Source organism: Nyctereutes procyonoides, unplaced genomic scaffold, assembly GCF_905146905.1.
Source record: "Nyctereutes procyonoides isolate TBG_1078 unplaced genomic scaffold, NYPRO_anot_genome, whole genome shotgun sequence".
Classification (NCBI taxonomy): domain Eukaryota; kingdom Metazoa; phylum Chordata; class Mammalia; order Carnivora; family Canidae; genus Nyctereutes; species Nyctereutes procyonoides.
This window is the reverse complement of record NW_026575052.1, coordinates 7829634-7857142: the sequence shown is the minus strand read 5'-3', so window position 1 is coordinate 7857142 and position 27509 is coordinate 7829634. Positions and strand designations below refer to the sequence as shown.

The following is a 27509-nucleotide window of genomic DNA, read 5'->3' as shown; positions in this document are numbered from 1 at the left end:
CCTCTTTCCTGCTTCCTGAGGGGTGAGTTCCCCTCCCTTTCTCAAAGAGGGTTGCGGGATTTTTTTTGGTAATAAAAACGCATGCATTTTTATTAGAATTGTGTAATTCGCATACTAAATATTTACATAAAAGTGAATACAGAATTGCAAACATATTTGTTTTATCCTCCAAGTCATTAGCTTCATGAAATTACTTACTGGGATAGATACAAGATAAAATTCGCAATTCTGAATGTTAGTAAGGCAGGAAAGATAGGAGCAATAGGAGAAAAACTTAATTCTTCCTTCTGAGAAGCAGTGAAAAAATAACATAGTTGTGCCTTGGGGATTGTCAAAGCTTTCCTAGAACTCTGGGGAATAGATTCTTTGTAAAACAGACCTAAAACTACATTCCGTCACCAACACACAAACCTCTGATGAGCTTCCTTTTCCAAACATACAGGTGCTCACAACTGTGAACTGAGCTAAAATGTCCCTACCATCCATTTCTCCAAAAAGGCAATTCCAAAGAGGGGGAGAAAATCTATTACCTTTTTCTTCCCACTTGAACAACGTGAACAAAATTTCAGAAAGGTTTGTTTAAAGGTGATTTTGATGATTGTAGGCAGAGGATCTGGGTGAGCTCAGGGTGTGATCAAAAGAGCCCAGACTAAGATTCTTCTAGTTCTTGGTTGGCCCCTTGGGCAACTGCCTCTGCTGCTGCTGCTTTTTTTTAATTTTTTAAGATTTTATTTATTTATTCATGAGAAACACACAGAGAGAAAGAAGCAGAGACACAGGCAGAGGGAGAAGCAGGCTCCAGGCAAGGAGCCCGACATGGGACCCGATCCTGGGTCCCCCGGATCACACCCTGGGCTGAAGGCAGCACTAAACCGCTGAGCCACCCAGGCTGCCCTTCTTTTTTTTTTTTTTTTTTTTTTTTTTTTTTTTTAGAACGTGACCGATCTTTCTTTCTTTCTTTCTTTCTTTCTTTCTTTCTTTCTTTCTTTCTTTCTTTCTTTCCTTCCTTCCCTCCTTCCTTCCTTCCTTCCTTCTTCCTTCCTTCCTTCCTTCCTCCCTCCCTCTTTCTTTCTTCTTCTTTCTTTCTTTCTTTCTTTCTTTCTTTCTTTCTTTCTTTCTTTCTTTCTTTCTTTCCCTATTTGAAAGAGAACTTGACAGCACGAGCAGGAGGGGCAGAGTCAAGGGGAGAGAGAATCGTGAGCAGACTCCACACTGAGCATGGAGCCCAACGTGGGGCTCAATCCCTAGACCCTGAGATCATGACCTGAGCAGAAACCAAGAGTCAGAGGCTCAACCTACTGAGCCACCCATGCACCCCCTGCCTCTATTTCTTGAGTCTTGTTTTCCTCGTTTGTTGAAAGTTTATCTTCAGTGCCAGAGCTGAGTGCTGGCAGGCCAAGATGACTGGAGCCTTGACCCTTTAAGACTGCCTGGTCCAGTGGGTGGGACAGCCACGTACCCAGTCCCAAGTCATCCGGATGGATGGTGGGATCTAGTGAAGGGGTGTGCAGGGTATCGTGGGAGCATAGGTGAAGGAAATCTTGCAGAGCCAGGATGCCAGAGCATGGGATGGACACAGATTGTGTCCAGCTGCTCTTCCCTCTTCTCCCTTTGGGAGTGGCTGGGTGCACATCACAGGTGCCTTTGCGTCTTCACAGGAAGGTCATAGGAGCCAAGCCTGGCCCATCGGGATTGTTCCTGATGACTATTTATATTTCTTTCAAGATGTGATTTATGTGAAAGAACGAGGGAGCATGCAAGAGAGATACAGAGAGAGAGCATGAGCAGGGGGAGGGGCAGAGGGAGAGGGAGAAGTAGACCCCTCCCTGCTGAGCAGGGAGCCCAATGAGGGGCTCAATCCCAGGACCCTGGGATCATGACCTAAATGAAGGCAGATGCTTAATCAACTGAACCACCCAGGTTCCCCCCCAGAACTATATTTCAACACAAGGAGAAAGAGGGGTTCTCTTCTCCAGGGCTATCAGCTGCCGGGAGGTAAGCCTGGCCCACTCTAAACTCGGGAGGCAAGAGTGAGGGTAACACACAGAGGGAAGGAGAGGGAGGAGGAGCTCCTCTGAGCTCCTAGATCTCTTCCTGTCCCTGGCCTGGCCCTTCATCCCCTTCAAGCAGTGCAAGTCAGGATGTTCCCTTTGTTACCCAGGCGAGAGCTAGGTTCTGTCGCTTACTACCCTGAGGGTCTTGATCAGGGAGGCTTCAGAGAGGAGGTTGCATTTGAACCAGGTGTTTAAGGAATTTTTGGGGACAAACACAAAGGAAGCTGGTGGGAGAGACATGATCATGACCGGCTGGGGGGTGGCAGATGATGATGTCTACACAGATATTAAAGGATGTCATGGGACGCCTGGTGGCTCAGTGGTTGAGCATCTGCCTTTGGCTTGGGTTGTGATCCCGGTGTCCTGGGATCCAGTCCCGCATCAGGCTCCCTGTAGGGAGTCTGGTTCTCCCTCTGCCTATGTCTCTGCCTCTCTTTCTGTGTCTCTCATTAATAAAAAAAAAAAAAAGGCCATTGTGAGCCATGAGGCAGAGCTTGGAAGCACTGACTCATCCACCCATCCATTCACCTAACCAATCCAGAGCTAACTGGGTGCCAGGCACTGTTGTGAACACTTCATAAAGAATAAATTGCATCCTCCTAACAACCCAGTGAGGTAAGTACTATTATTTCACCACTTCACAGGTGGGAAAACAGAGGCACAGAGAGGTTGAGTAAGTTGCTCAAGGCCACATAGTCGGTAAATAACAGAGCCAGAATTTGAACCCAAGCAGTTTGGCTCTAGAGTTTGCTTTCTTAACCACAGAGGAGGAGTGACACCCATCCCCACCCCCAACTCCAGCCCAGAGTTCTCTATGTGGAACACTGTGCCTTATGCCCCAGTGAGGACGAGACATCCCATGCCCAAGATGTGGCCCCAGAGCCCCGGTGTAGCCTGGGTGATGGGCATGGGAGGGCAGGAGGGTCCCGTGGATTCTCTCAGAGGCAGTGGGGTGCTCCCCTGGCTCAGTGCTAGTCCCAGCTGGCCAGGAGCTAGGCCAGGCTTCTGCCAGGCCCCTGCTGCCCTGCAGTTTCTCTAGCTATGATAACCTCCAGAAACGGTCCATGACGGGTTCCAGCTGGGTCTGGCTAAGCCCTCGGCAGGAGGTCAGTACCATGAAGAAGCTCTGGCTTCTGGCCCAAGTACTGGAGAGTCTTAAAGCCGCTCCTGACAGAGGAGCCCCTGGGTGGCAAGAAGGGGATCGGCGGTGGAGCCCTGGGGATCCCTGGGGATTGTCAGCATCAGTCCATAGCTCCAGCTTGCCTCAGGTTTAGGCACCTGTCATGAGCCAAGGACTTTTACCTTCTATTTAACAGAGGTATTGAAAACAGCCCCATTTTCAATGAGGAGGTTGTGGGGATCCCTGGGTGGCTCAGTGGTTTGGCGCCTGCCTTTGGCCTAGGGTGTGATCTGGAGACCCGGGATCGAGTCCCACGTCGGGCTCCCTGCGTGGATCCTGCTTCTCCCTCTGCCTGTGTCTCTGCCTCTCTGTGTGTCTCTCATGAATGAATAAATAAAATCTTAAAAAAAAAATTTCAAATGAGGAGGTTGAGGCTAAATGAGGATAAGTGACTAGTCCAAGGTCTCACAGCCACATTTCCTAGGTCCCTGTGACAGGCTCAGGACAACCTCACCCCTGCCTCTTCAGCCTCACCTCTGACCTAGGGGTTCTGGAACACACACCAGAGCTCATGTCTCCTGGCCCTTCCCACAGAACACCTTTCCTCATCTTATCTCCAATGAGAGTGCTTTTCCATTCCTCCAAGGCAGGAGCCCAGCAGCCCCTGGGAATCCTACACGAGTGGTCTCTGGGACAGGGGACTAAGGGGATTAAGGCCTCTGACTGTGCTCCTGTGTCCGCTGGCAGGATATTTGAGAAAGGAAACCAGCCAGGCTTGAGAGACTCCATAAATGCTTGTAAAAGTAAAGCACCGAGGAAGGAGCCACTTCAGCAGGTCCTCTAGGAGGAGGAGACAGCGTAAGCAAAGGTCCAGAGGTGGAGAAGTGGAAGATGTACTTTAGGGGAAGGGTGGCGGTTCCCATGTGGGTGGCAGGAGCTGGGTATGGCTCCAGGCATGAGTGGGCCAGGCACATTTCTACAGATGACCCATTCTGGACCTTCTAGGGGGAACCAGAAGGGATGTGACCCAATGGGGTATGAAGAAAACAGTAAGCCAGGCTCTTCCTCTCTTCTGAGCCAAGATCTTCCTCCCAGATCTCTGTCCTAGGGGGATGCTCAAGCAGGGCTCAGGCTTCCAAGTGTTTGGGGGCCTCTCCCCTGTGCCTGGTCACCTTCCACAAAGGCTAATTGTCCCTTCCCATTTCCTGTCTGGAGCAGCAGCCCCCGAGGGGGTGCCACCATCGGAGTAGGTTTGGACTGGGCTTGAGGCAGAGCTCCCATTTCCAGCCTTCAGTTTTTTTCCTCAGTGGGTCAAAGAATGTCACACACTGTTCTAGAACCGGAGCCAGCGGGGATGGTGACCAGAATGGCTCCCAGGGTGCAAAGAGAGGTCTCCTGGTGCCCCCATGCTTCCAACATCCTCATGTCAATGAGCATAATGATGATGTTTGAACGCTGCCTTTTATGAAGCACTTAATCTATGGCAGCCACTGCGCATGGCACTTTCCACACAGCGTCTCGTGGGCCACTCCTGACAACCCTGCAAGGAAGCCACTACTATCCTCCCTGTATATGGGGCTCCAAGAGGTGGCACGACTCACTCAATGTCACAGTTTCCAAATAGCTAAGCTGAATGTCTCCGACTTCAAAATATGTGTTTCTTCCCGTGGCCTGGAGACCCTGATTCCAACCACTCAGAACTGCCCTGAAGAGAAGAGTGAACTAAGGGGAATGTGCCCCCCTACCCCCCAGGAGAGATAAAGTGAGGCTGTCAGTGTCGCATGACCCCGGCTGCAGAAATATGGACAGAAGTCCTGAGCAGCAGGTGGTCCAGGGGCTGACACACTGGACCTACAAGGAAGGGGAGGGCCTGGGTGCCGGGAAATGACAGGCTGTCAGCTGCCCATGGCCATTCTCGGCCCAGGCTGGCTCAGTCCTCACTGTCTAGCCCTTAGCAATCATGGCAAAGGCATAGGAGGCTTTGGAAGGAGCATTGAACTGAGAGTCCAGAGGCCCATCTTCTGGTCCTGGCTCTGCCCCTGATTCAGTTCTCAGGGGGCTTCCTCTTGGGAAATGAATTCCTCTCAGTTAATTCATCTGTAGAATGGAGGGGGGGGTTCAGACAAGGTTCACTCCCCTCCAGTCACACTGTCCTTCCTTCTGCTCCTTGCACACTACACTTGTCCTACCTCTGGGGCTTTGCTCTTACTGTTCCCTCTGTCTGAAGTGACCTTTTTTAAAAAAAAATTTATTTATTTATTCATGAGAGACACAGAGAGAGGCAGAGACATAGGCAGAGGGAGAAGCAGGCTCCCTGCAGGGAGCCAGATGCAGGATTCGATCCTGGGACTCAGGCACTCCCTGAGCCAAAGGCAGAGGCTCAACCGCTGAGCCACCCAGGCGTCCCTGAAGTGACCTTCTGACAGCTGACACCTGTCATTCTGGTTTCAGTTTACATGTCACCTGTTCACAGAGGCCTTCGACTCCTTCCCAGGAGTTCACTAGCACGCCGCTATACCCTACTATATTTTCTTTATGACACAACGAGGCAGTCCCTGCAGTGAGCATACAGGGTACTGGGTCAGGTTAGGGACTCTAGAGTCAAATTGCCTGTATTCGGGGCACCTGGGTGGCTCAGTTGGTTGAGCGTCCGTCTGCCTTTGGCTTGGGTCGTGATCCTGGGGTCCTGAGATCAAGCCCCACATCGGGCACCCTGCTCAGATGGAAGCCTGCTTCTCCCTCTCCCTCTGCCTGCCGCTCCCCCTGCTTGTGCTCTCTCTTTTTCTCTCTGTCAAATAAAATCTTTAAAAAAAATCCCAAATGTCAGCACTTAGAGCTGCATGATCTTGTCCATAAGCTCTCTGTGCCTCAGTTTTTTCACATGTGAAATGGAGTCAATAATAACACACATTATTATTTTTGTAAAGATTAAACAAGAAGTGCATTAAAAAGTGCTTATAGTGCTCGGCACACAAACACTCAATAAACATTAGATGCTGTTATTATTATAACTCTTCCGAACGTTGTTTATTGTTGGTCTTACCGATTAAAATTTAAGCTCCCGAGACAAGGACTTTGTGATGTGTATCAAGCTCAGAGCCTATTTCCTGGCATACAATAGGTGCCCAATAAATATTTGTTGAATGAATGAACATCCCTCCTCTTCTAAGAGGCCCCGTGTGGCTGGAGATGGAGAAGGGTGGGTGCTGGGAAGACAGGGCTGGGCCCTGAGCAAGGTGCCCCCTCCGCTCCCAGCAGCCCCCATGGAGGGCCCTATCCTGGCCTGCCCTGATGGGGATCCACACCCTGCAGGACAGAGGGTCTCTCTGGGGATCGAGGTGGCTCCCTGTCCCAGCCACCATGACCACAGCAGTATTTGTGTGTGTCTGATGCTGTTTCTCAGCTCAGATTCCAGCCGCCAGGCATGGGGGCCAACGTAGATTTTTCCCTGTGCTCAGCAGCCCTCCCTCCTGAACCCGCAGAGTGGCTTTTCTTTACCACTGCCACCCCCTCCCCCAGTTTCAAAAGCTGCTCTCACAAATAGAAACGCCCCCAAGGATCCCTCCGGCCTCTCATGCCTCCCACCTGTTCTAGAATCCCCTGTGGGACCGCTGGCACATCAGTTCTCCTGCAGGCCTTTTCTTGGTCTGTGGTGCTCACAGCACCTGAGGACATGGCCTTGTGTGCCCAGGCCTGAGACAGAGGGAGAGGTTGCTGTGCCGTCATCTCTGACGACAACATGAAGGCTCAGAGGGGGAGATTCGCTGGAGGCCCCACAGATGGCAAGGACCAGAGTGGGGTTTCAAACCCAGGCCTCACTGTTTGCTTCTTCTCCCTCCATTCGTTCGTTCAGCTCGTGTTTCCTGAGCACCTCCCCTGTGCCAGGCACTGCGGTGATCACGATGCCTGCCCTGGCAGGTGATCCAGAAGTGAGCCCGGCTGTGTAGCTAGTAGGTACGCCAGTGCTGCTCAGTAGAATGTGCTGTGGTATGTAGATGTTCTCGATCTGTGCTGCCCATTAACCATGTATGGCTGTTGAGCCCTTGACATGTGGCTAGTGCCAATGAGGAATTGAATTTTTAATGTATGAAATTTAATGAATTTTAATTTCAGTAGCCACATGCAGCTAATGGCCACTGTGTTGGATATCATGGGTCTGTGTGGTTCTTTGAAGATCAGTCACAGCCTCAGACTCTAGGTCTCCAACTCATCTGTGAGCAGGGAACCCGGCTGATGCCCCAGGGGCACCTCAGGCTCTGTCTTCGACCATTGCCAGTCTGTTACACTCAGAGGCGTTCTCTTCACACCCAGGAAGGAGTTAATCACTCTTCTTTGAAAGGTGAGACCCTCCTGACCCATGTTTCAGTTTTGGCTTTTTTTTTTTTTTTCTTATCGAGGTGTGAGTTAAATCTAGTGAGATGCACAGGCCGGAAGCAAACAGTTTTGAGTTTTGACAAACATAGACATGCATGAAAACACAGTGGAATCAAGATACGGGACATTTCCAGAACATTTCCATTCCTCCAGAAGGTTCCCTCCTGCCTCTTTCCAGGAAGTCCTATCCTTAGAAGCAGCTGCTGTTCCGATTTCCGCAACCATAGATTCGTTTTGCCCTATTTCAGCCTCACATAAATCATTTTCCCACTTTAAGATGAGGGGACAAGAAATACTTCTCTTTTCTCTTTATTATAGAAACCAGAGCACTAGCATGATGACAGGTGGCAGCTGATGCTGGGCTGCAGGGAGGAGGAGCCAAGGAGGAGTGTCGGAGTGGGGTGGGTGGGCTGTGGAGCCCTGGGGACTTGTGGCCCATCGCCATGGGGGCAGCCCTCCTTGGCCTCAGAGGAAAGCTGAAAATACTGACTTTCATGTCGAATCTCCTAAATGCTGGCATTTCAAAACCTTGTACAGCACTGCAGGCTGAATAATTCACATCTGTGGGCCAGACTCGACCCGTGGGCTGCCAGTTCGCAAGTTCTGCCTTGGGCTAAATCAGACTGTTAGCAGTAACAATTGCTGATATTTATTAAGCGATTCCTTTGTTCGAGGTCCTCTTCTAAGCGTTTGATGTTATTAAGTCATCTAATCCTCCTAACTATTTATTAATAAATCCATTTTACAGATGAGTAAGCCACGCCGGGGAGAGGGATTAGGGGACTTGCCCGAGGTTACAGAGTCAGGACACGGCTGCGCCCTGAACCCTGACTGGTTCTGAGCCCACACTGCTAACCGCTGCGGAGTCGTCCCCTTGGGAGGGAGAGTGGAGGGAGAGGCCTCCGGGGTTGGTCACACCACTTGGGGTGCAGCATCGCCGGCTACCAGGGTGCTACCCTCCTGAACAGGCGATGAGAGCCGCCTCAGTGCTCAGCCCCGCCTGCCGGGACTGGCCCTGGCACGGGCACTTTGCAAGTTCAGACACCTCGGCTGTCAGTTGGTGGAGTCCCGGTGTTAGGAGGTGCTGGGAGAGTCGCCAGGGGTGGGGTGGGGAAGATAGAAGCCTGGCTGATGCTTGACGAGGCTGTCGGGGAGCACGGGGCAAGTGGGGGCAGAAGTAGCAGGAACCTGGCAGGGGGAGAGCCCAGGCCCAGAAAGGGAACCAGGGGAGAAGGGAAGGAGCAGCCACAGGGGTCCAGGGCCAGGCCAGGGTGCTGCTGCCAGGGGAGCTGGTGCTGGAGCATCCCCGCCAGCGCCCCCAGCACTTTGTCCAGACAGGCCTGTCACTAAGGGAAGGTTGGGCAGGAGAAGATGGGAATCATCAAGCAAAACAATACCACATTTCTAGCATCCCTCCCACCTGGGGGGGGGGGCACAGGAGGAAACAGGCCCAGCGAGGGCACAGCCAGATCCCAAACCTGGACTCATGGCCTCCACCCCAGGGCCCTTTCTGCTCCACTTGGCTGTGTCCTTCGGGACCAGGCGTCATGGGGAAGGAGGGTCTGTGGTCACTGGCAGGGAAGTGTCCCAGAAGCCTGAGGGGAACAGCAGGGACAGGCCAGACCTTCCCCTCTGGCTCTGCCCTGTGTTCCTGACCCAGGCTGGCATGAAGTAAGCGCTTAAACAACCATTTGCCGTTGTGCTTGGTTTTTTTTCCAATTTGATCTTCACACCCACCTTTGAGATATGTGTTATTATTATGTATCCCTCATTTTACCAACGAGAAAGCCAGGCTCGGAGAGGTAGAGATTATCGCCCAAAGTCATTAGCAGGAGTAAAGGAGGGAGGTGTATAGAGTACTTAGCCCCATTCTGGTGCACAGCAAAGGACTGTGGGCCGTCGGCCAGAGGAGGGATAAGGTGGCAGGACCGGTTAAGGAGGTCCTGTCAGAGGAGGTGACATGGGCCTGGGCTTTGGGGAGTCCAGCCTCTCAGGCTGCTGGTTCCCTTAGGGTTAAGGCTGTTCCCTGAGTAAGACATGATGCTGGTTGGGTCTCCTCACTCTGAGGATGCCACCTCCCACTGGAAGACCAAGTAACATGAGTTGGTACCCTAGGCCCTCACCAGCCTTCTGGAAGCCTCCAAACCAGGGGAGCCCTCCGGCCTGGTTCCATATCCTGTGCATTGTGAAGGGGCATCCTGGCTTTGGGGTGGTCACGGCATCTCTCTGAGCCTCAGTTTGCTCATCTGTCAAATGGAGACAGTGCTGCTTACCATGCAGAGTAGTGGAGATGGCCTGGCGTGCGATGGGTGCTCAGCAAACAGGCACGACAGGACCTCTAGGCAACGGCTATGGAATTGAATTGGAGTTTTAAAGTCAAAGGACAGACACATCCTCATCTGGCTTGATGCGCACTTGAGCACAGAACCACAAAATCCCAACTACTGCGTCTGAAGCCACATGCTTTAGAGGATCACCCACCTACCCCCTTTCAGCTGTGTCTACTACAGCTGATGAGGGCAGTAGGGAGCAGATTTGCCTTGGGTTATTATTCCCCCAAACTCCAAGGCAGCCAGCACTTATCGAGCGCTTGCTGTGTGTCAGGCACTATGCTGAGCCCTTTGTGTTGAACATTTTATACAGGAGGAAACAGGCTCCGTAACTGAATGCTGGGTACCCTGCCGGTACATGGTGGAGTGGAGACCTGAACCCACGTAGTCTGGCTCCAGACTCTGCTCTCAGGATGAGATAATAATCTACTAGAAATAAGCAGAAAACATTAACGTGGGGAAGTCTTTCACAGATGCAAAGGCTGTGTGCGCCTGTGATTCAGTTTTGTCCTGATGTCACCAGGTAATGGTGTTATCGTTCCCTGTCTTACTGTAAGGTGTGATGACCTGCTCGTGGCCAAATGGCTAGGCTGGAATGTGGGTCCCGTCCTCTTCCCCTGGCTTCTCAGCCACCTCTTGGGGAGACAGTAGTCCAGTGCGAATGGCAGCAGCCGGCAGGTCCCAGTGACTCCACTATGGGCCTGGCCCAGTGGCCCCAGTGCTCACCCCGTGGGGCAGGCACCACCATCCCAGCCCCATCCCTGCCCCAGGCCACCACTCCCAGTATCCACCTTGCTTCAGAGCCACTAGTTCTCAGGAAGAAATGTGAAGGAGTAGTTTTCAAACTCCATTCCTTGGTACCCTTGAGGAAGCCAGTTTGGGGTCAGGATATGGGGTCATTGGATGCATACGTGGCAGCTCCACTTACATCTCTTTTGTATTTTGGGTTGCCATGTTAACTTTGTAAAATAAAGGACTCTATGGGATTAAAGGTATATGTACTTGTGAACCACTGTCCGAATGCAGCAACTAGCTCCCCATTTTACAGATGGAAAAACTGACTTCAAAGCCCGTGTTTTCCCCATAAATGATAATATTCAGGCATTGTGCTAAGGTTTTCTAAACTTGTTTAACCCTCTATCTCTGGGAGGGCAGCCCCATTGTGTCCATTGTACAGATGAGGACATAGGCTCAGAGGGAGTGGTTTGCCCCAAGATTGGGATCCAGGGAGCCCAGCTCCTAAGTCCACACTTTCAGTCACTCCCAGCCTGAGAGTCACACCTTCTGTTTGTGTTCTGGAGCAGGGAAGTCACTTGCTGAGGCCCAGCATAAAAGCAGCACGGGACCTGGGGCCAGAATGTAGATCTTCTGCCTCCCAGCCCAAGCCCAAGCCCAAGCCCAAGCCTGCTGTCCACAACATCCCTGGGGCCGGGTGGGGAGACAAGCAGCCCTGTGCGAACCCGGGATCTGTTCTTCACTGGCTGTGTGGTTTGGAAAAGCGAATGGACCTCTCTGAGTCTATTTCCTCACTTTACACACTTTACAAAAGGGAGACTAGGGCCCACATCAGAGAGTCCTCATGAACGTTGAACAGGATCATCCACACGGGTTGGTTGGCATGGGGTGTGGCACAAGATGGGAGGGCCCCAGCCACCCTCAGTTCATGGATCCAGGGAGTCACCACCCTTCCTACCTCACCTGCTTCCTCCTCCCTCTTCCTGGGCCGCACTACCCACCTGCGCAACACAAATACTAATTACAACCATTTCCATGAGCTGCTTCCTGGTGGAGCCTAATTAGGGGGCAGCTCAGGCATTACCATCCTAAACATCAAGTGAGACAGATTAACTTTGTCCTAAGTTTTATGTGATTAGATCAGCAAATTGTTCGGGCACGCGCTGTGTCCTCAGCTTGGGGCTTAGGCAGACTGGTCACCCTGCACAGCTCGGGGCCAGCGGCAGGCCTCTGGTCTGTTTTGAACTTGGTGCTCAGAGAAGACCAGAGTAAGCTGGCCCTTTAACACAGCGGGAAGATGATGCCTGAAGTGGGAGGGGTGGACCAGGTTGGGGCTACCATCTTCTCTGTTGTCAAGGCAAAACCGCAAGCTTTGGGCCTTGATACCGCTGGGCTGCATGCAACCCGGGCTTTGCTATCTACCAGGTGTATGACTCTGGGCATGTTCCTAAGCCTCCCTGTATTACAGTTGTTTTGTACTATGCGGCGGGGAAGAGGCGAGGAGATACCGTGTGCCAGCAAGTGCCAGGCCCAGCACCTGGCACCTCATAGGTCTCCTAACTGCTCCTTCCCTTCCCATCTTCTGTCGTTCCCTGTAGGACAGGAGTCAGCATATTCTGAACCACCGCCCACATTAGCATTTCCTGAGTGAGGCTTCTCTGCAAGCCCTGGACTGAGGACGTCATGTGTGTTATTTTACTGGATGTGTATAAAGACCCAATGGAGTAGATACCACTGTCATCTCCACCTGACAGGCAAGAAAAGCAAAGCACAGAGAGGAAGGGGGATGACTTTGTCAGGGTCACACGGCTGCCAGTCACTCTGTGGGGATGAGATGCTAGGAGGTCATGCAGGGAGCTGCTGGGGAGCACAGAGGACAGGTCATAGAGAAGTCCTCTCGCGGGCGGAGGCAGCAGGCATGCAGGGGGCCCAGCAGCAGGAAGCACAGCAGGTCTAGGGGACTAACCGTACACATTTTACTGATGTTCGAGCGTGTGAGGGCGGACTGGTGAGTGAGAAGCTCAAGAGCAACCAGGAGCCAGACCCTAGTAGGGAAGGGAGGTTGGAAGCCAGGGAAAAAGCGCTGCTTTTTTCCCCTGCAGTTCCAGGGAGCCAGCGTGTGAAGGAGGGGAGTGACTGGACCGTATCAGTTAGTTTAGAAAGTTCTGCTTGGAGCCAGCTGGGAGAGGAGGGCCTGGCGTGCAGGGCGGGGTGATAATCGGACATCTAGCGGGCCAGGGGGCTAACCTGGAAGGCTCCCAGGGGGAGGAAGGGCAGAGCCTAGGACACACCCCCTACCACCAGAGGGGCAGAGGTGACGGATGGAGGCTGGGCGGGGGGCAGGGGAGAGGTGTGGGCAGCCGTGCACTGTGAGCAGCAGTGTAATGTGTGGCCCGTGTCAGGAGTAGGGAGGAGGCTGCGGGCCAGGCGTGGGCCTTGGGCCTGGGCTGGCCTCCTCAGCAGCACTGAGGTGGTTGGTTGGCAGCACTAGGTAAGGCTCAGTGCCTCCCAGGGCCCCCAGGCAGGTGAGTCAACATGGGGCCAGGTAGGGGAGTGTTTCCCAGCTCCTGCGTGTGTGGGCCTGCCTCCTCTGCCTGGACAGCAGGGGAGCGCGGCCTGGGGCTCTCTGGTCCAGACCAGGGTGATTGACTCATGGGGGGCAGAGCTGCTGCCACCTTGGAGGAGGTCTCCCGTGTACTCTCTGTGGCTCTGTGCCCTTGGCCTCCTGCCTGTCCCTGAGTCTCACCTTGAGGCCTCCCCTGCCCCCAACTCCTGTCTACCTCCCCTCTTCCCATGCCTGGCCTCCAGCTCCATCTGACCCCTTGGTGTGTTGAGGGGAGTCTCCCTCCCCAACCTCCTGCCACCTGGTCGGCCTGGGGGGCCAGGCATCAGGGAGGTGGCCCAAGAAAAGATGAAGAGGCTCTGGGAGGGTCAGGAAGATCTGGGTTTGAGTCGTTGTTTTGCCGCCAGCTGGCAAGCTGCTTCCTTTCTCCAGCCTCAGTCTCTGCATCTATAAAATGGGGGCCCCAGGGCTTGTTCCACGGGGCGCTCAGGAGACACAGATGAGATCAGTTCTCCCTCTTGAGAACTGGGCAGTGCTGGGCTGGTGTCCGTGTCGATGACTCTGCTTTCTGTTTTAGGGGGTGGCGGTTGTGGTTTTTTTAAAAAAGCGAAAATTTTCTTATAGAACAGTTTAGATTTATAGCATTATTGAGGAAGTGGTTCAGAGAGTTCCCTTACGTCTCACACCCAGCTTCCCTTTTAGGAACATCTTATATGGGCCATTTGTCACAACTGATGAGCTGATACTAATACGTGATTACTAACTGGAATCTATATTCAGATTTCTTTCATTTTTACCTAATGTCCCTATTCTGTTCTGGGATCCCATCTAGGACATCCCATTGCATTCAGAGTCATGTCTCCTTAACTCCTCTTGGCTGTGACAGTTTCTCAGACTTGTTTGATGACCTTGACAGTTTTGAGGAGTACTGTCCGGTGTTTTGTAGAATGCTTCTTTATCAGGATTTGTCTGCTGTTTTCTTCCTTATGAGCCTGGGGTAAATGCTCTGGGGCAGGAGGCCACAGAGGTAAAGTACTACTTCTGTCACATATCAAGCGTACCTACTCTCACACTGGACTTATCGCTGTTGATGTTAACCTTGATAGGCAGGGAGTCTGTTATTTTTTTCCTGGGCACAGCAGCACAGCCAGAGTCAGGCCAGTGTTTCCTGAATGAAGGCCAAGATCAGATATATGGGGGGAGGGCAGGGGCACCTGGATGGTTCAGTTGGTTAAGCATCTGACGCTCCGCTCAGTCTCAGCTCAGGTCTTGATCTCAGGGTCATGAGTTCAAGCCCCACATTCAAGCCCAGCATGGAGCCTACTTAAGTAAAATTAAAAAAAAAAAAAAAGGAAAGAAATATGGATGAGGACAGAAGTAAATGGGAAAGGTGGTAGAGGAAAATAAAGAGGGATGCCTGGGTGGCTCAGTGGTTGAGCTTCTGCCTTCGGCCCAGGGCATGATGCTGGAGTCCTGGGATCAAGTCCCATGTCGGGCTCCCTGCATGGAGCCTGCTTCTCCCTCTGCCTGTGTCTCTGCTCCTCTCTCTGTGTCTCTCATGAATAAAGTCTTTAAAAAAATAAATAAAGAGAAGCAGGGATGAAGTGGGTTCACTTGGGGCTGGGATGTGGTGCACTATCCCAGACAGTCCACAGCAAGCCTTTCTGCAGAGATGGAAAATGAGGTCCCAGAGGGGAAATGACGTGGGCCCAGGAACCTGGGGTCGGGCCCAAGTGTGTCTTGACCACCTTATCCTCACTACTGAATAGGTACCTTGACACTGCATTCCCTAGGGAGGGGGTTAGGGAAGGGGCATTCCTGCTACGGGTTGCTTCTAATTTACTTTATTCTGCAAAGGATTCATGATGGGTTATGAATTTTATTTACTTAATAAAATAATATGCAATAGAAATGGAAAATCAGGATCAGTTAAAACAGACCGAAAAATGTGGACAAGGAAAAAGCTGAACATAAAGACCAGGAAAGTTGGGGATCCCTGGGTGGCTCAGCAGTTTAGCGCCTGCCTTTGGCCCAGGGCGTGATCCTGGAGTCCCGGGATCGAGTCCCGCTTCGGGCTCCCGGCATGGAGACTGCTTCTCTCTCACCTGTGTCTCTGCCTCTCTCTCTCTCTCTCTCTCTCTGTCTATCATGAGCAAATAAATAAATAGATCTTAAAAAAAAAAAAAAAGGACTAGGAAAGTGCCCATAAAAGAGTTTCTGATTTGGCTGTCAGTTTCCTGGCAGCCAAGGAAAAAAGGGATCTGGGCCAATTCCTGAGATTCCTATTATCAAAAAGCAAAGAAGCAGTTCGTTCCTTTAGGAACGTTGTGATAAATTTAAAAAGAAATTAATCAAACGGAAATTTCTCCTATTAAAAGCTGAGTAACGTAATAATAGATGACATAATAGTAATAATACATGTCATGTGGTACCATCTTCAGGAGTTATAGCCATATTTTTATTCTCTTGTCCTTTGCCGGAAGTTGTTCTATTTGATTTTATGTGATTGTCATGAAGCAACTAAACTCTATTATTGGGGCGCCTGGATGGCTCAGTCGGTTGAGTGCCTTCGGCTCAGGTCGTGATCCTGGCATCCTGGGATCCAGCCTCATGTTGGGCTCCCTGCTCAGCAGGGAGTCAGCCTCTCCCTCCCACTGCTTTTGCTCTCTCTCTCTCTCTCTGTCAAATAAATAAAATCTCTTTTAAAAATTAAAAAATAAACTCTACTATTTCTTCTCTGTTGAAGTCACAGGTGCTTACGCCCTGGTGAATACCCAGGATACAAATTAACTAGTTATCTATATACCAGGTTGTGCGCTGGGTGCCAGGGCTGGAAAGTAGCAAGATGGTTGTTGCCCATCCCCAGGTCCTCTCCATCCCAGAGGGCTAGAGATGCCCAGACAAGGCCTGAATGTACTGCAGGTGCCACACGGGGGTCACACCACGGGGAAGGAAGGAGGGAGGGCTTCGCGGAGGAAGAGGTAGGCCAGAGATAGAGAGCAGTGGTGGGGAGGGGGCTATGAGCCTCTGGTCCCTTGGGGGTGGAGGCCAAGTCCTATCCGGAGCCCCCCCCCCAGCTTGCAGCACAGGCCTGATGTGCATCAGGGACTCCACGGACTCCCACTGAGTGGTCGACCCCTGCGGGGCTGGGTCAGTGTAGGGTGACGACTACACACCTGAGGGGCATAAGGAGGGTGGACCCGGAGAGGGAGGAGTTTGGAGTCTCTTCTCTCAGCGGTGGGGATCGATGGAAGGTTTTTGAGCCTTGCTCTTTGTAAGTAATAATGAAGAACAGGTAACAGTGAGCACGCGCCGTGCACCCAGCACGGCTCTGAGCACTTCGTCTTCATCCGTATTAACTCCCTGAAGTAGGACAGCAGTCCTGGGAGGGAGGTACTGTGATGATCATCCCCATTTTCCAGACGAGACCACTGAGGCACAGAGAGGCTGTCACTTGTGCCGGGTCACACAGCTGGGAAGTGGCACCCTGGGCATCTGAACTGAGGTTCGGATCTAGAGCTTTTACCCACTCTTATGTGCCTGTTGAATAACAATAACGGACTCACATATGATGTGGGTGCATGTGAAGTGACCCCTGAGGACTTTACGGATCCCAGCCGGTCACAAACCCCCAAGGCAGGAACTGACGGAGCCCAGGCTTAGAAACCACGTGAAAATAGCTCGGAGGGTGTGGCCAAGGAGTCACAGGCCTGCACATTTCACTCGGGACTGCCCTTCCTGCCTCAGACACGGCTCCAGGGTTCCTTGAAGATCCCCTGCCTTGGGCAAAGCCCCGGCGAGGGCCATCTGGGTGACTACTGCAGCGCTGCACATAGGATCACGTCCAGGTGTCATTGGGCCAGAGGCCTTTGTCGTCAGAAACATGGAAGCATTTCTAATATTTCTCATTTCTGCTCACCCAGGCCTTTGAGTTCCACTGGGTGGGGTTTCCAGAGCAGGGACCGTCACACCCGCCTCTGGTTCTCATCACCTTCTCTCTCTGCAGCCGGGGGCCTGGGGCCTGGGGCCTGGGGCTGAGCTGTGCTTCTCACTTCTCCATGCTTGGTCTCCACCTTCTTGTGGGCATCAGGCTCCGAGGGGCCGGGGGCGGAACAAGTGGATCAGGGCAGAGTGCCCCCAAAGCAGCTATGGTCTCCTTTCCCTAAAGCTCGTGGGGTCAGGAGTGGCACCCACACTGCAAACCAGGCAGTTAGAATGGGTGCAGGCCACCCAACCAGCTCGGTGCCTGGACTCCTTGAGGGCCCCACCAGAAGACCCCGCTCCCCCTTCCGCAGGACCCGGGTTCGAGGCCTGGCTCCGGTACTTCCTAGCCGTGTGGCTGGGGTTCTCGGAGACATTCACATCCTGGGCCTCTTGCGCTCCAGCCAGGTGGCCTGGGTGGCTTGGGAGGGGGGTATCAAGTCCCACCTCGTCCTTCATCCTCCCGCTTCTCATGGGGAAAGTAGAGGTGATGGTTCCTGTCCGGCAGCACGTCTTGGGGTCAGGAGGGATGCATTTTGTCAGGCAGCACAGACATTTCTGCCTGCCCAGCGCCCTCCCACTTCTCCTATGACATGGAAGTGATACCCTGCCAAGGCGGAGGCCCCAGGTGGTGTGGGGACCCACAAGACAGGGAATGGAAGGTCCCTTCGGGCTCTGGGTGGGTACAAATATAGGGCTGTCGCTGTTGTCGGAGTGGCACTCACTCACCGACTGGGGCCTCTGCGCTCCTCGCTGAGCCAGCCACGCCACTTCCACGTCCGAGATGGGTTCTGTTAGGAGGGGCACCTCATCTTTTGTGTGCTGAAAAATAAACAGCTCTCCATCTGACCGGCTGTCTGCTTGAGAGGTATGTGGGCTTCCTTCATCATCCATCCACAAACGGGCTGTGGCGGGACGGACGCATCACTGGCCTGGCCTGGAGGATGGTGAGGAGAGCTTCCTAGAAGGGGTGATCTCTGAAATGAGGCAGGAGGAGGAAGGAGCCGCTGCCTCTGCACTCAGGCAAGTTACTTGCCTGAGCCTCAGTTTCAGGCTCTGTAAAAGGGGCCCGATAATACTTACTCAGAGGGAAGGACGAGGAGGCTTAAATGGGATGATGGATGTAAGAAAACTGACAAATGCCTCATACCTCTTAGGTGTCTTGGAAGTAGCAGCTACTGTGCCAGGCTGGGAAGCTGTGTGGTGAATTGAACTTCTTTTTCAAGGGTCTTTTCCTTGGGTGGTTGACACCTGTTACTTAGTGTAACCGAGTGTCCCGATTTAGGAAAAAGTCCAGCTGTAACCCAGCGTGAAGTGAAGAAGCATTGGAGTCCTTTCTCTCTGTCTCCAGTGGGTAACGGGAAGGCCTTTACCCATGGGAAATGGGGCACAAGACCCAGAATGAAAATTCTTCCCATGTACCCCACCTCCCCCAGGGCTTATGCCTGTTAGATGGGTTTCCTTTGTCCTTGGACATTGCAAAACTAGATTGTGAAGGACTCAAGGGCACTGCCCCAGAGTAAATTTCACTTTCCCTCCACTGGTTCCATCATTGATTTTTAACTGTGTGTTGAGCACCTACAGCATGCGAGATGATGGAGATTCTCTGTGCAGACAGGGTCCCAGCCCTGGTAAAGCTCATAATGCTTGTGGGGTGGGGAAAGGGATCAACATAAACAAAATAACAACAGACTGCAGTAAGTACCATAAAGGGAGGGGCGCCTGGGTGGCTCAGTCAATTAAGTGTCCACCTTTGGCTCAGATCATGGTCCCGGGGTCCTAGGATAAAGCCCCATGTTGGGCTCCTTGCTCAGTGGAGCATCTGGTTCTTCTTCTCCCTCTGCCTGCTGCTCCCCCTGCTTGTGCACGCTCTCTCTCTCTCTCTCTCTCTCTCTCTCTCTGTCAAATAGATAAGTGAAATCTTTTTTTAAAAATGCCATAAGAGGAAAAATGGAGTGTATAACAGAAAATTTGAGGGGCTACTTAAAGCAGTCGGGACACTGGAGGACGTGGTGATTTAAGCTGAGTTCTGAAGCCGGAACTGGCCACGGGAGGAGTAGAGATGAGGAAAGAATGTTCCAGATAGAGGGGATAGCAGCTGTAAAGATCTTGAGGGAGGGGAGAAACTTGAGTATCTGAGGAACTGAGTGAAGGCCAGAGAAGTTGGGGCCTGAGTGAGTGGGGTGAGGAGCAGCATGAGAGGAGGGTCAGGGGTGGGCAGGAGCCATGGGTGGACGGGTAAAGGGACTGTCCTTGCAGAGTTTCAAGCAAGAGAATAGCAAGATCAGAATTTCTTTTTAAAGGTTCGGTCTGGGCGCTGAGAGGGCCAGAGCAGAAGCAGGAGGCCGCCAGGAGCTGTCGCTGTGACCCCAGGCAGCCACCTCACCCCTCTGAGCCAGTTCCTGCACACATGTGTGTGGCCGTGGGAACCAAATATGGGAATGAACAGACGTGCGCTGCAGGAAGCTGCAAATTGTATAAACGCAGGGGATTCCAGATCCCACTGGAAGTGGCGGGTCCTTTGGGAAACTTCTGGATTAGACTTCTCGGAGGTGGGGAGGCAGAGCGCTGGGTACCTGGAGTCCCCACCTGAGCGCCCCACATCTGAGACGGCCTGCTTTTCCAGCCCGGCTCCCAGCTGCTGGGGAGAGGGCACCTGCTTGACCCCCTTGCCCCTTGAGACTGAGGTGGAGGGATGGGTCACCTTCCTGGTGTTTGACTAGCCCTGAGCCTCCGGAATCTTCTGAAATGCTCTGCCTTAAAGAGGAAGGCTAAGAGGAAGGGGGAAATGAGACAGGAGACACCTGCTTTTTTTTTTTTTTAATCCCACCTCCCCCCCACCGCAATCTTTCTAGGGCGGATGGGGAGACTTACTTGAGGCACCTAAGGACCCCTGGAGCGGGGAGGGGAGGGGGACCTCTCTCTTGACAGGTGTGGTCCAAATTAGGGGCAGGAGCCTAATCCCCACCCCCGCTCTCTGGCAGCTCTCCCTGATGGGAGACTCGGGCTTCCCGGGAGGAGGGGCTGCCGCGGGGTGGGGGGGGCTCCACCCTCCCGGTCCCGGGCCTCCCCGCGGCCCATCAGGCCCCGCCCGAGGTGGCGCGTCGTGGGCCCGCCCCGGCCCGCCCGTCGCGGTGGCCTTGGTGGCCGCGGCCCGGGCGTCGGGGCGCAGCATGCGGAGCGGCGGCCGCCGGCGGGGGCTGGGGCCGGGGCTGGGGCCGGGGCCGGGGCCGCGGCCGCGGCTGCGGCTGCGGCTGCGGCTGGGGCGTCGCGTTGCATAAGGGATGCGGGGGAGGGGGCGGAGGGAGGCGGCCCCCTCCCGCCGCGGGCCGGTCCTGGGCCGGTCTCGGTGTCCCGGCCGGGGCGGGGCGCGCGGCGGCGCCGGGGCCGCTTCCCCCTTCTCCCCATTCGCCCGGGAGCCATGGAGGCGCTGAGGGAGTCCGTGCTGCACTTGGCTCTGCAGATGTCGACCTACAAGCGGGCCACGCTGGACGAGGAGGACCTGGTGGACTCGCTGTCGGAGGGCGAGGTGTACCCCAACGGCCTGCAGGTAGGGCCCGGCGGGCATGCGCGCTGCGGCGCCCCCATTCCCCCATCCCTCCCCCATCCGGGGAGGACCCCCCCCCCCCCCCCCCCCCCCCCCCGCTGCCCTGCTCTGGGCTCCGTGGGGCCCTAGCACCGCCGAGGTGCTCCCTCCGCCCCGGGGCCCTCCCCAGCCCTGGCTGTCCCCCAATCCCCTGCCACCTGCTAATGGGACTAGAGCCCCTTGGCAGAGCTGAAGCGCCCTACAGAACCGAACGGGACCGGTTACCTTTCCCATGCAAGGCAGCCCCTGAGTGCTGGGGGACTTGCCCAGGGTCACACAGTCCAATAATGGCAGAGTTTAAAACTGTCCCAGTTTTAGCGTGGAAAACTCTGTGTCCCGGGAAACCTCAGTTCTGGGCAAACCAGGATGGTTGGTTACCCGCTCTGGTGGGCGTGACCCCATTCTTCCCTTTGCCCCCAGTACCTGAATTTCCTGCCATCTTCTGCACCCCCCACCCTTTTCCCTGGCCCTCTGCAGCCTATTCATGAAACCCAATTCCTCCCCTCCCCAGGGTCTGTCCCTGGGTGGGACTCACACCCGCCACCGCCTCCCTACCTTGTGGCAGAGCAGTGAGCACAGCTGCTTCCTGCTCTTCTCTCCCTGCAGGGCTGAGCTGGGACAGTGTTGAATGGGACCTCAGCCCTGCTGGGGTTTGCACCCAGGCAGGTGGGGGGGAGGGAGTTGGAAGTGTCAGGGACCCCAGGGGGGCCCTTGAGCTGGCTCCTAAGAAACCAGCACAGAGAGAGGAGCAGGACATCTCAGTCCAGGAGGACTTCTGCCAAGATGACCAAGGGAGGCGTTGGGGAACGGGTTGGGGCCACCCGGTGAACTGACACCACATCACAACTCACCCAGAGGATAAGCTTAGGGTGCGTGGAAACTCAGGCTGCCAGGCCCAACCCTACTCAGGCATACCTCTTAGAAGCTGGAATAATAATACCAGTAAAGGAAAGCAGCACTGATGGAGTCCTTCCTCCGGGCCCAGGGACATCTGAACTCCCGACTCCAAGTGGTCTGCCCACTGGGATATGGCACCCTTACCCATCTCATCTCCCTTAACTTTCAGGACCACCCCCATGAGCTGTAAGGATTACTGTTCCCATGAGGAAACCTGGGGTCTGAATGGGGATACAACTCGCCTTAGGTCGCAGAGCTAGAAATCTGGGAGTGAGAGATCGACCCAGTCTGTCTAGAATGTCTTCCCTGGGACCCTTCTTGAGAGGCTAAATCCAGCAGGAAATTAGATTTCTGTGGCAGGCACTTTTCCCTTCGCAAATCAAAACAGAATCTAATCAGCAATCTTTTCAGTGTCATCTTGCACAGAAGATTCTAAATATATCAGCACAAAAGCATTTCAGAATTCACAACAAAATAATAGGCCATGTTGTCATCACCATACCATGACAGTAACCCACATGGGGATAGCCTTTTTCATGTCACTAAGTGTGTTCATCTGCCCTGGGGCTCTCAGCAGAGTGGAAGCAGCCCAGTCTCTGAAGCTGGGGTCCCCGGTGTGAATTCTGACTCTGCTTATGGTCTTGGGTGAGCTGGTTAATCACTAAAAGCACAGTTCTTTCATCTCTAAAATGGGAGTTAGAAAAAGTAACTGTAGTGCCTCTTATGGGGCCTGCTAGGATTATTGTTTTTATGACCAATGAGGTAAGGGCCCCGTGGCTATGTTACAGATGGATGAAGCTGAGTCTCAGCTTGGTTAGGGATGTTCCGGTGGTCACGGCTGTCATGTATTTTGGAGCGCAGTGTTGCTGTTTCTACACCAATCTGCCAAACTGGGTACATTGTCCACTTTTTATACAGGCAAAGCCAAAAAGGTTGCCCCAAGGACTTGGGGGCATTTCTCTGGGTACCCAATCTGACTTCCCTTGAGCCTCCGTGACTTCCCCAAAGCAAGTGTGAACTTTGACTCTAGAACTTGTTCACCTTATTAAGAAGCAGAGTTTTCTATTAATTCTGTTTTATTTTTGTTTGTTTGTTTGTTTTTTGTTTTTGTTTGTTTGTTTGTTTTTTGGTGCCGAAACCTGGGAACGAATTAATTCTGTTTTAAATCATGGGAGTGTTTTTCCTCCCAGTATAAAAATGTTACATGCTTATTTGTGGGGGAAGAAAAAGAGTCAAGCATAAAAAAAAAAAAAAAAAAGACTTAAAAAGAAACTGTAATCCCACCACTTGGAGATAACTCCTTCTGGTTTTCCACATTTGCACATGTATATTTATAAACATAATTGAGCTCACTCTTAAGTACATGATGTTGTGCTGCGCTTTTTTTCATTTAATGCCACTTCATGAGCATTTTTCTTGTTGTTTAAAAACTCCCCAAACATGCTGCCATTAAAAATTATAATGCCACGGGGTGCCTGGCTGCCTCAGTCAGTAGAGCATGTGACTCCTGATCTTGGGGTCGTGAGTTTGAGCCCCATGTTGGCCATAGAGGTTCCCTAAATAAATGAATGTAAAAAAGTGATAGTGCTTCACAGTACCAGTGTATAAAAATATATGTACTCAGTATGCTAAGGTTGGACAATAGGCCCAGTAACTAAAATTGTAGGTAACCATCGTTTAGCATTTGGATAATTTCCTATAGGCTGATGCTAGAAATGCAACTGCTCCTTCAAATTTAAGATTTTTAAAGTGGCCCCTCAATCCCCTCCCCCAGATCTCCCTCTTTTACAGGCAACTATAAAAATAAGCTACTTGATTTTTCATGATTTTGAAGCCCACTGGTTCTGGAACTCCAAAGTTAATCAATCATACCAATACCAGTAAATGAAAACCTCCATCTCTCCAAATTTGCCAGCTTCATTATCAAATAATGCTGAGCAGGTACCACATTTAGCTGGAGCCACACTCTACGGGTGCTGCACCTTAAAGGCTTTTTCTTTGCCTTTTTCTCAGATTTAGGCCCAAGTTAATTGTGATCCACTAAAATTAGTCACTACAGACCGACCGCCAGATTTAAAGCCAGATAACCCCAAGGCCTCAGCCTGGCCTCTGATGGCCTGTGAAACCTGAAAGCAGATCACGTAAACAGCTTTTTTTGTTGTTGTTAAATGGGGATAATATTATTAATCAACAATTGTTGCAAAGATTGAAATGAGACTGTGTAAGTGAAAACATTGTGCATGGTGCACAGAAAATGGATTTCGTTGCTGTTGGGATTATTACTGTGACTCACCAGGCGGGAGGTCTCAGCAATGCCCTAAATATAACCGCTTTGTGCTCCGGAGCCTCTGCTCTGCTCACACCAGCTGCCTGCACCCCCCCCCCCCAACATCCCCCAGCACACACCATTTCAGTGGCTCAGAGGGAATCAGCTAAGGTGATACCTGCAGCCCAAGCTGGGGAGCAGGCGGCCATGACTGCTACCAAAGCCTTTGAGACTCATCCTGTTGCTTGTAAAAATGAGCTTCTTCAAGAGAAGGGAAAGCTGGGATATTTCATCTTAGTGGTGTTTTTTTCCTCATCCCCTCCCCCTTTGCCACACACAGGGGTGTCCTTCAAGAGTGATTTCAGGGACGTGACCACTTAGTACTTTAAGAAGACCTCTGTGCTCACCAGGAGGCTGTTTGGGCTACTCCACCTGTTTGAGCCTTGTACTCCTGGCTTTTGAATTCTTCTAGAATCTGAGATGGTCAGACCTGGGACCTTATCTAGCTTCCTCATTTTAAAGATAAGAGACTGAGGTCCAGAAGTGGCCCAGCGAGACACATACGGTGGCTTGATAAAGTCAAGGCTGATCTTTGACCTCCTTTTTCCCATGCCATGGGCAGCTGGGTGTTCCTCCTGGGAAACAAAGAGAGCTGGAAAGTACTTCTTCTAAATACTAGACTGGTTTCTGTGTGGATGGAAGGAGTTCCTCTCCCACAGCAGGTACTATTTAATGGCTGTTGTTGGTCATTGGAAGAGAGGCAGGCTTGGGGGCCAGGGGACAGGTAGGCCTCAGGGAAGAGGTGGTGAGGACAAGACATTATAGTATTGCTCAGCTGGGAGTCCACTGTGTAAAATCTTTACTGGGGGCACCTGGTTGGCTCAGATAGTTAAGCATCTGCCTATGACTCAAGTCATGATGCCAGGGTGCCAGGATTGAGTCCCACATCGGGTTCCCAGCTCAGCAGGGTATCTGCTTCTCCTTCTACCCATCCCCACTAGTTTGTGATCTGTCTCTCTTTCTCACACTCTCCCTCTCAAATAAATAAATAAATAATCTTTTTTTTTTCCTGGAAAAAGTGCCCCCAACCTAACCCCTTCATGATGGCAGGGTCCTGCACTAGGCTGAGCTGTCATGGTCTATCTGCTCTGAGAGGCTGACTTGAAGCAGCAGCCTGGTCTCCCTGCCAGCCCTCATGGGGTGGCTGGGCTCTTGGGCTGCAGGGGGTGGGCTCCCTGCCAAACCCTTGGCCAGACTGACTCCTGTTTGCCTCTCTACACAGCCCAGGTCGCTGGGGGACCTGGCAGTGGCTCAACCAGAACCTCTGCCTCTCCTCCCAGCCCCCTGCTTCCTCTGAAAACCAGGCTTTGCCCCACTCCCCACCAGGCTTATCTCCTGGGCCTCAGGTAGCTGTGTCCCATGTCCCGTCCTTGCCTGCAGAACTCGTTCTTGCTGTAAGCCTAGGTGAGCCAAGCACTCACTTCTGTAACCGAATATTTATCCCTCGTTAGGGCTTTGTTCCCTTGGCTCTGGAAGCCCTGGGAACCCCTAGGCTGGACAGCTCAACTGTTTCTCTGTCCCTGTCTCTGTTTCTCTCTCTTTGGCTCTATGTCTTGCCTCCTCTGTTCCCTCTCCACCTCCCTCTTTTGAGGGCATCCTTTCCCTTTGGTCTCGTTCTCTCTCTGCCTCACATGACAATAAATGGGATATTAAGCCCACCCATGAGCTGAGCATTTACAGTAATTCTCAGCTCCATCTCCCAAGCGTGAGCTCTGCTCCTTGGCTGATGGCCACTCCCAGTTACCTCTCCCGAGACAGGCAGAGTGGGCTGCCTGCCACTAATCCTCCCACCCTCGGAGCCGCTGTAGACCAGTCTCTGGTGATCAACATGCCCTCGTTTCCAAAAGGAAAGTGAGAAGCCACTTGTGTCCTGCCCTTGCTGTGACCTCATCTTGCTGGATGCTCTGAAGGAGGCAGGGCAGGGACTGCGGGGCTCAGAGAGAAATGCCTGGCGGCCTGGGCCTGTCCACTGCACCAGGAATTGGTTGGCTTCTACCAGAGAGGCTCTGGGGGTCTTCTCCGGCCACAGGGGGATGCCTTTGGATTCCTCTGCCCTCACAGAGGAGGCTTGTCAAAATACCAGCAGGCCCTCAGCCAGTCCCTACGAGCTGAGCAAAGAACATTACAAAGGTTAAAAACCCTTTTTTCAAATTCTGTTTGCCATTTCTTCCAGGAACTGAATTTCTAATTTAATTCGGACTTAATTCTGATTCCCTTTTGCAGTGAACACCATCTGTTTGCTTGACACTAAACAATGAGGCTCAGCTTGACTTTCTGCTCCTCGGGGGCAACACAGCCTTTGGGCCGAGGCTGCGGGTTCTGGAGAGACATGGGTTTTCTCACTGTTCTCCCTCCTCCCCCACTTCCTGTGTTTCTTCTGGAGCTGATACTGGGACCTGCTCTGCAGGCCCTCGTGAAGACAGAGTACCATCATCCAGCAACAAGATGGAGTTAACGCAGCACCACGCACATAGAAAGCACTCGAGTGTTAGCTACCTTTATGCCTCCTCTTCCTGCCCTCTGTTCCTTTCATCTTCTCCCTTCTGCTCCCCTTTCCCTCCCTTTCACCTGATTCCCTGTACCCGGGTGGTGCTCCCGCGGCAGATGCAAAAGGTGAGGTGTGCCTGCCTTCCCAGGCCTGACAGCTGTGCTCCCTGGCTTCTGAGAGCCAACACCAGGTGGAGGGTACCCCATAAACCAAGGTCCCGCTCCCTGCCTCTTTGCCTGTCACCCCCTCTCCCCCGGCGCTGGGTCATGATACGGGGACATGAGGGCCCTCGGGAGGAGGCAGCCGGTGAGACAGGCCAGGGGCAGGGTGGCAGGAAGAATGTATTGTCAGTGCCTGTCTCACATCCTCTGGGATGCCTCTGAATAGCAGTTCCCAAGGGGAATTGTGGGAGAGATGGATGCTGAGGAAGAAGCGCTTTAGAAACCTTCCGGGGCTGGGAACATGCTCGCGCCGCCCCAGGTGGACTCTGCACCAGGCCCTCCCGGCCCAGAGTTTTAACTTCCCAACAGTAGCATGGGCAGAAGCTTCGTTGCTCACTTTTTGTTTGTTTGTTTGTTTTTCCTATTTCTCACATTTTTTAAACTGTTCTTCGGAAAGGGGTTTGGGTCAGTGGCAACCTTTCTTCTACCTGACACAGCTGTCCAGGTATCGGAGCCCCCTGGCCCTCCTCGGAAATATGACTAGGCCCCAAGTTCCTTTTGTTGGTTTTAGAACATGATTTTTTTTTTCCACAAAACGTTCTCATGTTCCCCTTTCTCTGGTGTGGCAGTTCCCAGTCATTTCCGGCCCAGAAAGTACGTGGTGAGGACCACGAGGCTGCAGGGTGCCCTTCCCTAAAGGGACCGACCTCAGATCCCCAAGTGCCAGCGTGAGACTCCCTGAGGGCTGCAACCTGGCTCCCAGGGACAGCCACCCCTCAGCTTTGGGTGGGGGGCACTTGCTGGTCAGAGGCTGAGCTTCCTCATCTCCCCTGGTGACTCCCCGCTGCCCGACCCCCTGGGTCACCCTGCCTGCATGCCCACACCCCCACGGGG

General features: G+C 52.8%; 1 protein-coding gene across 2 annotated transcripts in view; it reads left to right on the top strand.

The window, feature by feature from the left end:
- ECE1 (endothelin converting enzyme 1) overlaps nucleotides 1-27509 on the top strand; it is a 116011-nt gene that overhangs the window by 35289 nt on the left and 53213 nt on the right. The window contains exon 2 of one of the 2 annotated variants that reach the window (XM_055331409.1): nucleotides 20621-20707. In XM_055331409.1, the coding sequence (XP_055187384.1) occupies nucleotides 20621-20707 (87 nt within the window). Of the gene's footprint in view, nucleotides 1-20441; nucleotides 20708-27509 lie in introns of those variants that run through there. The other variant, XM_055331408.1, reaches the window with a different exon arrangement.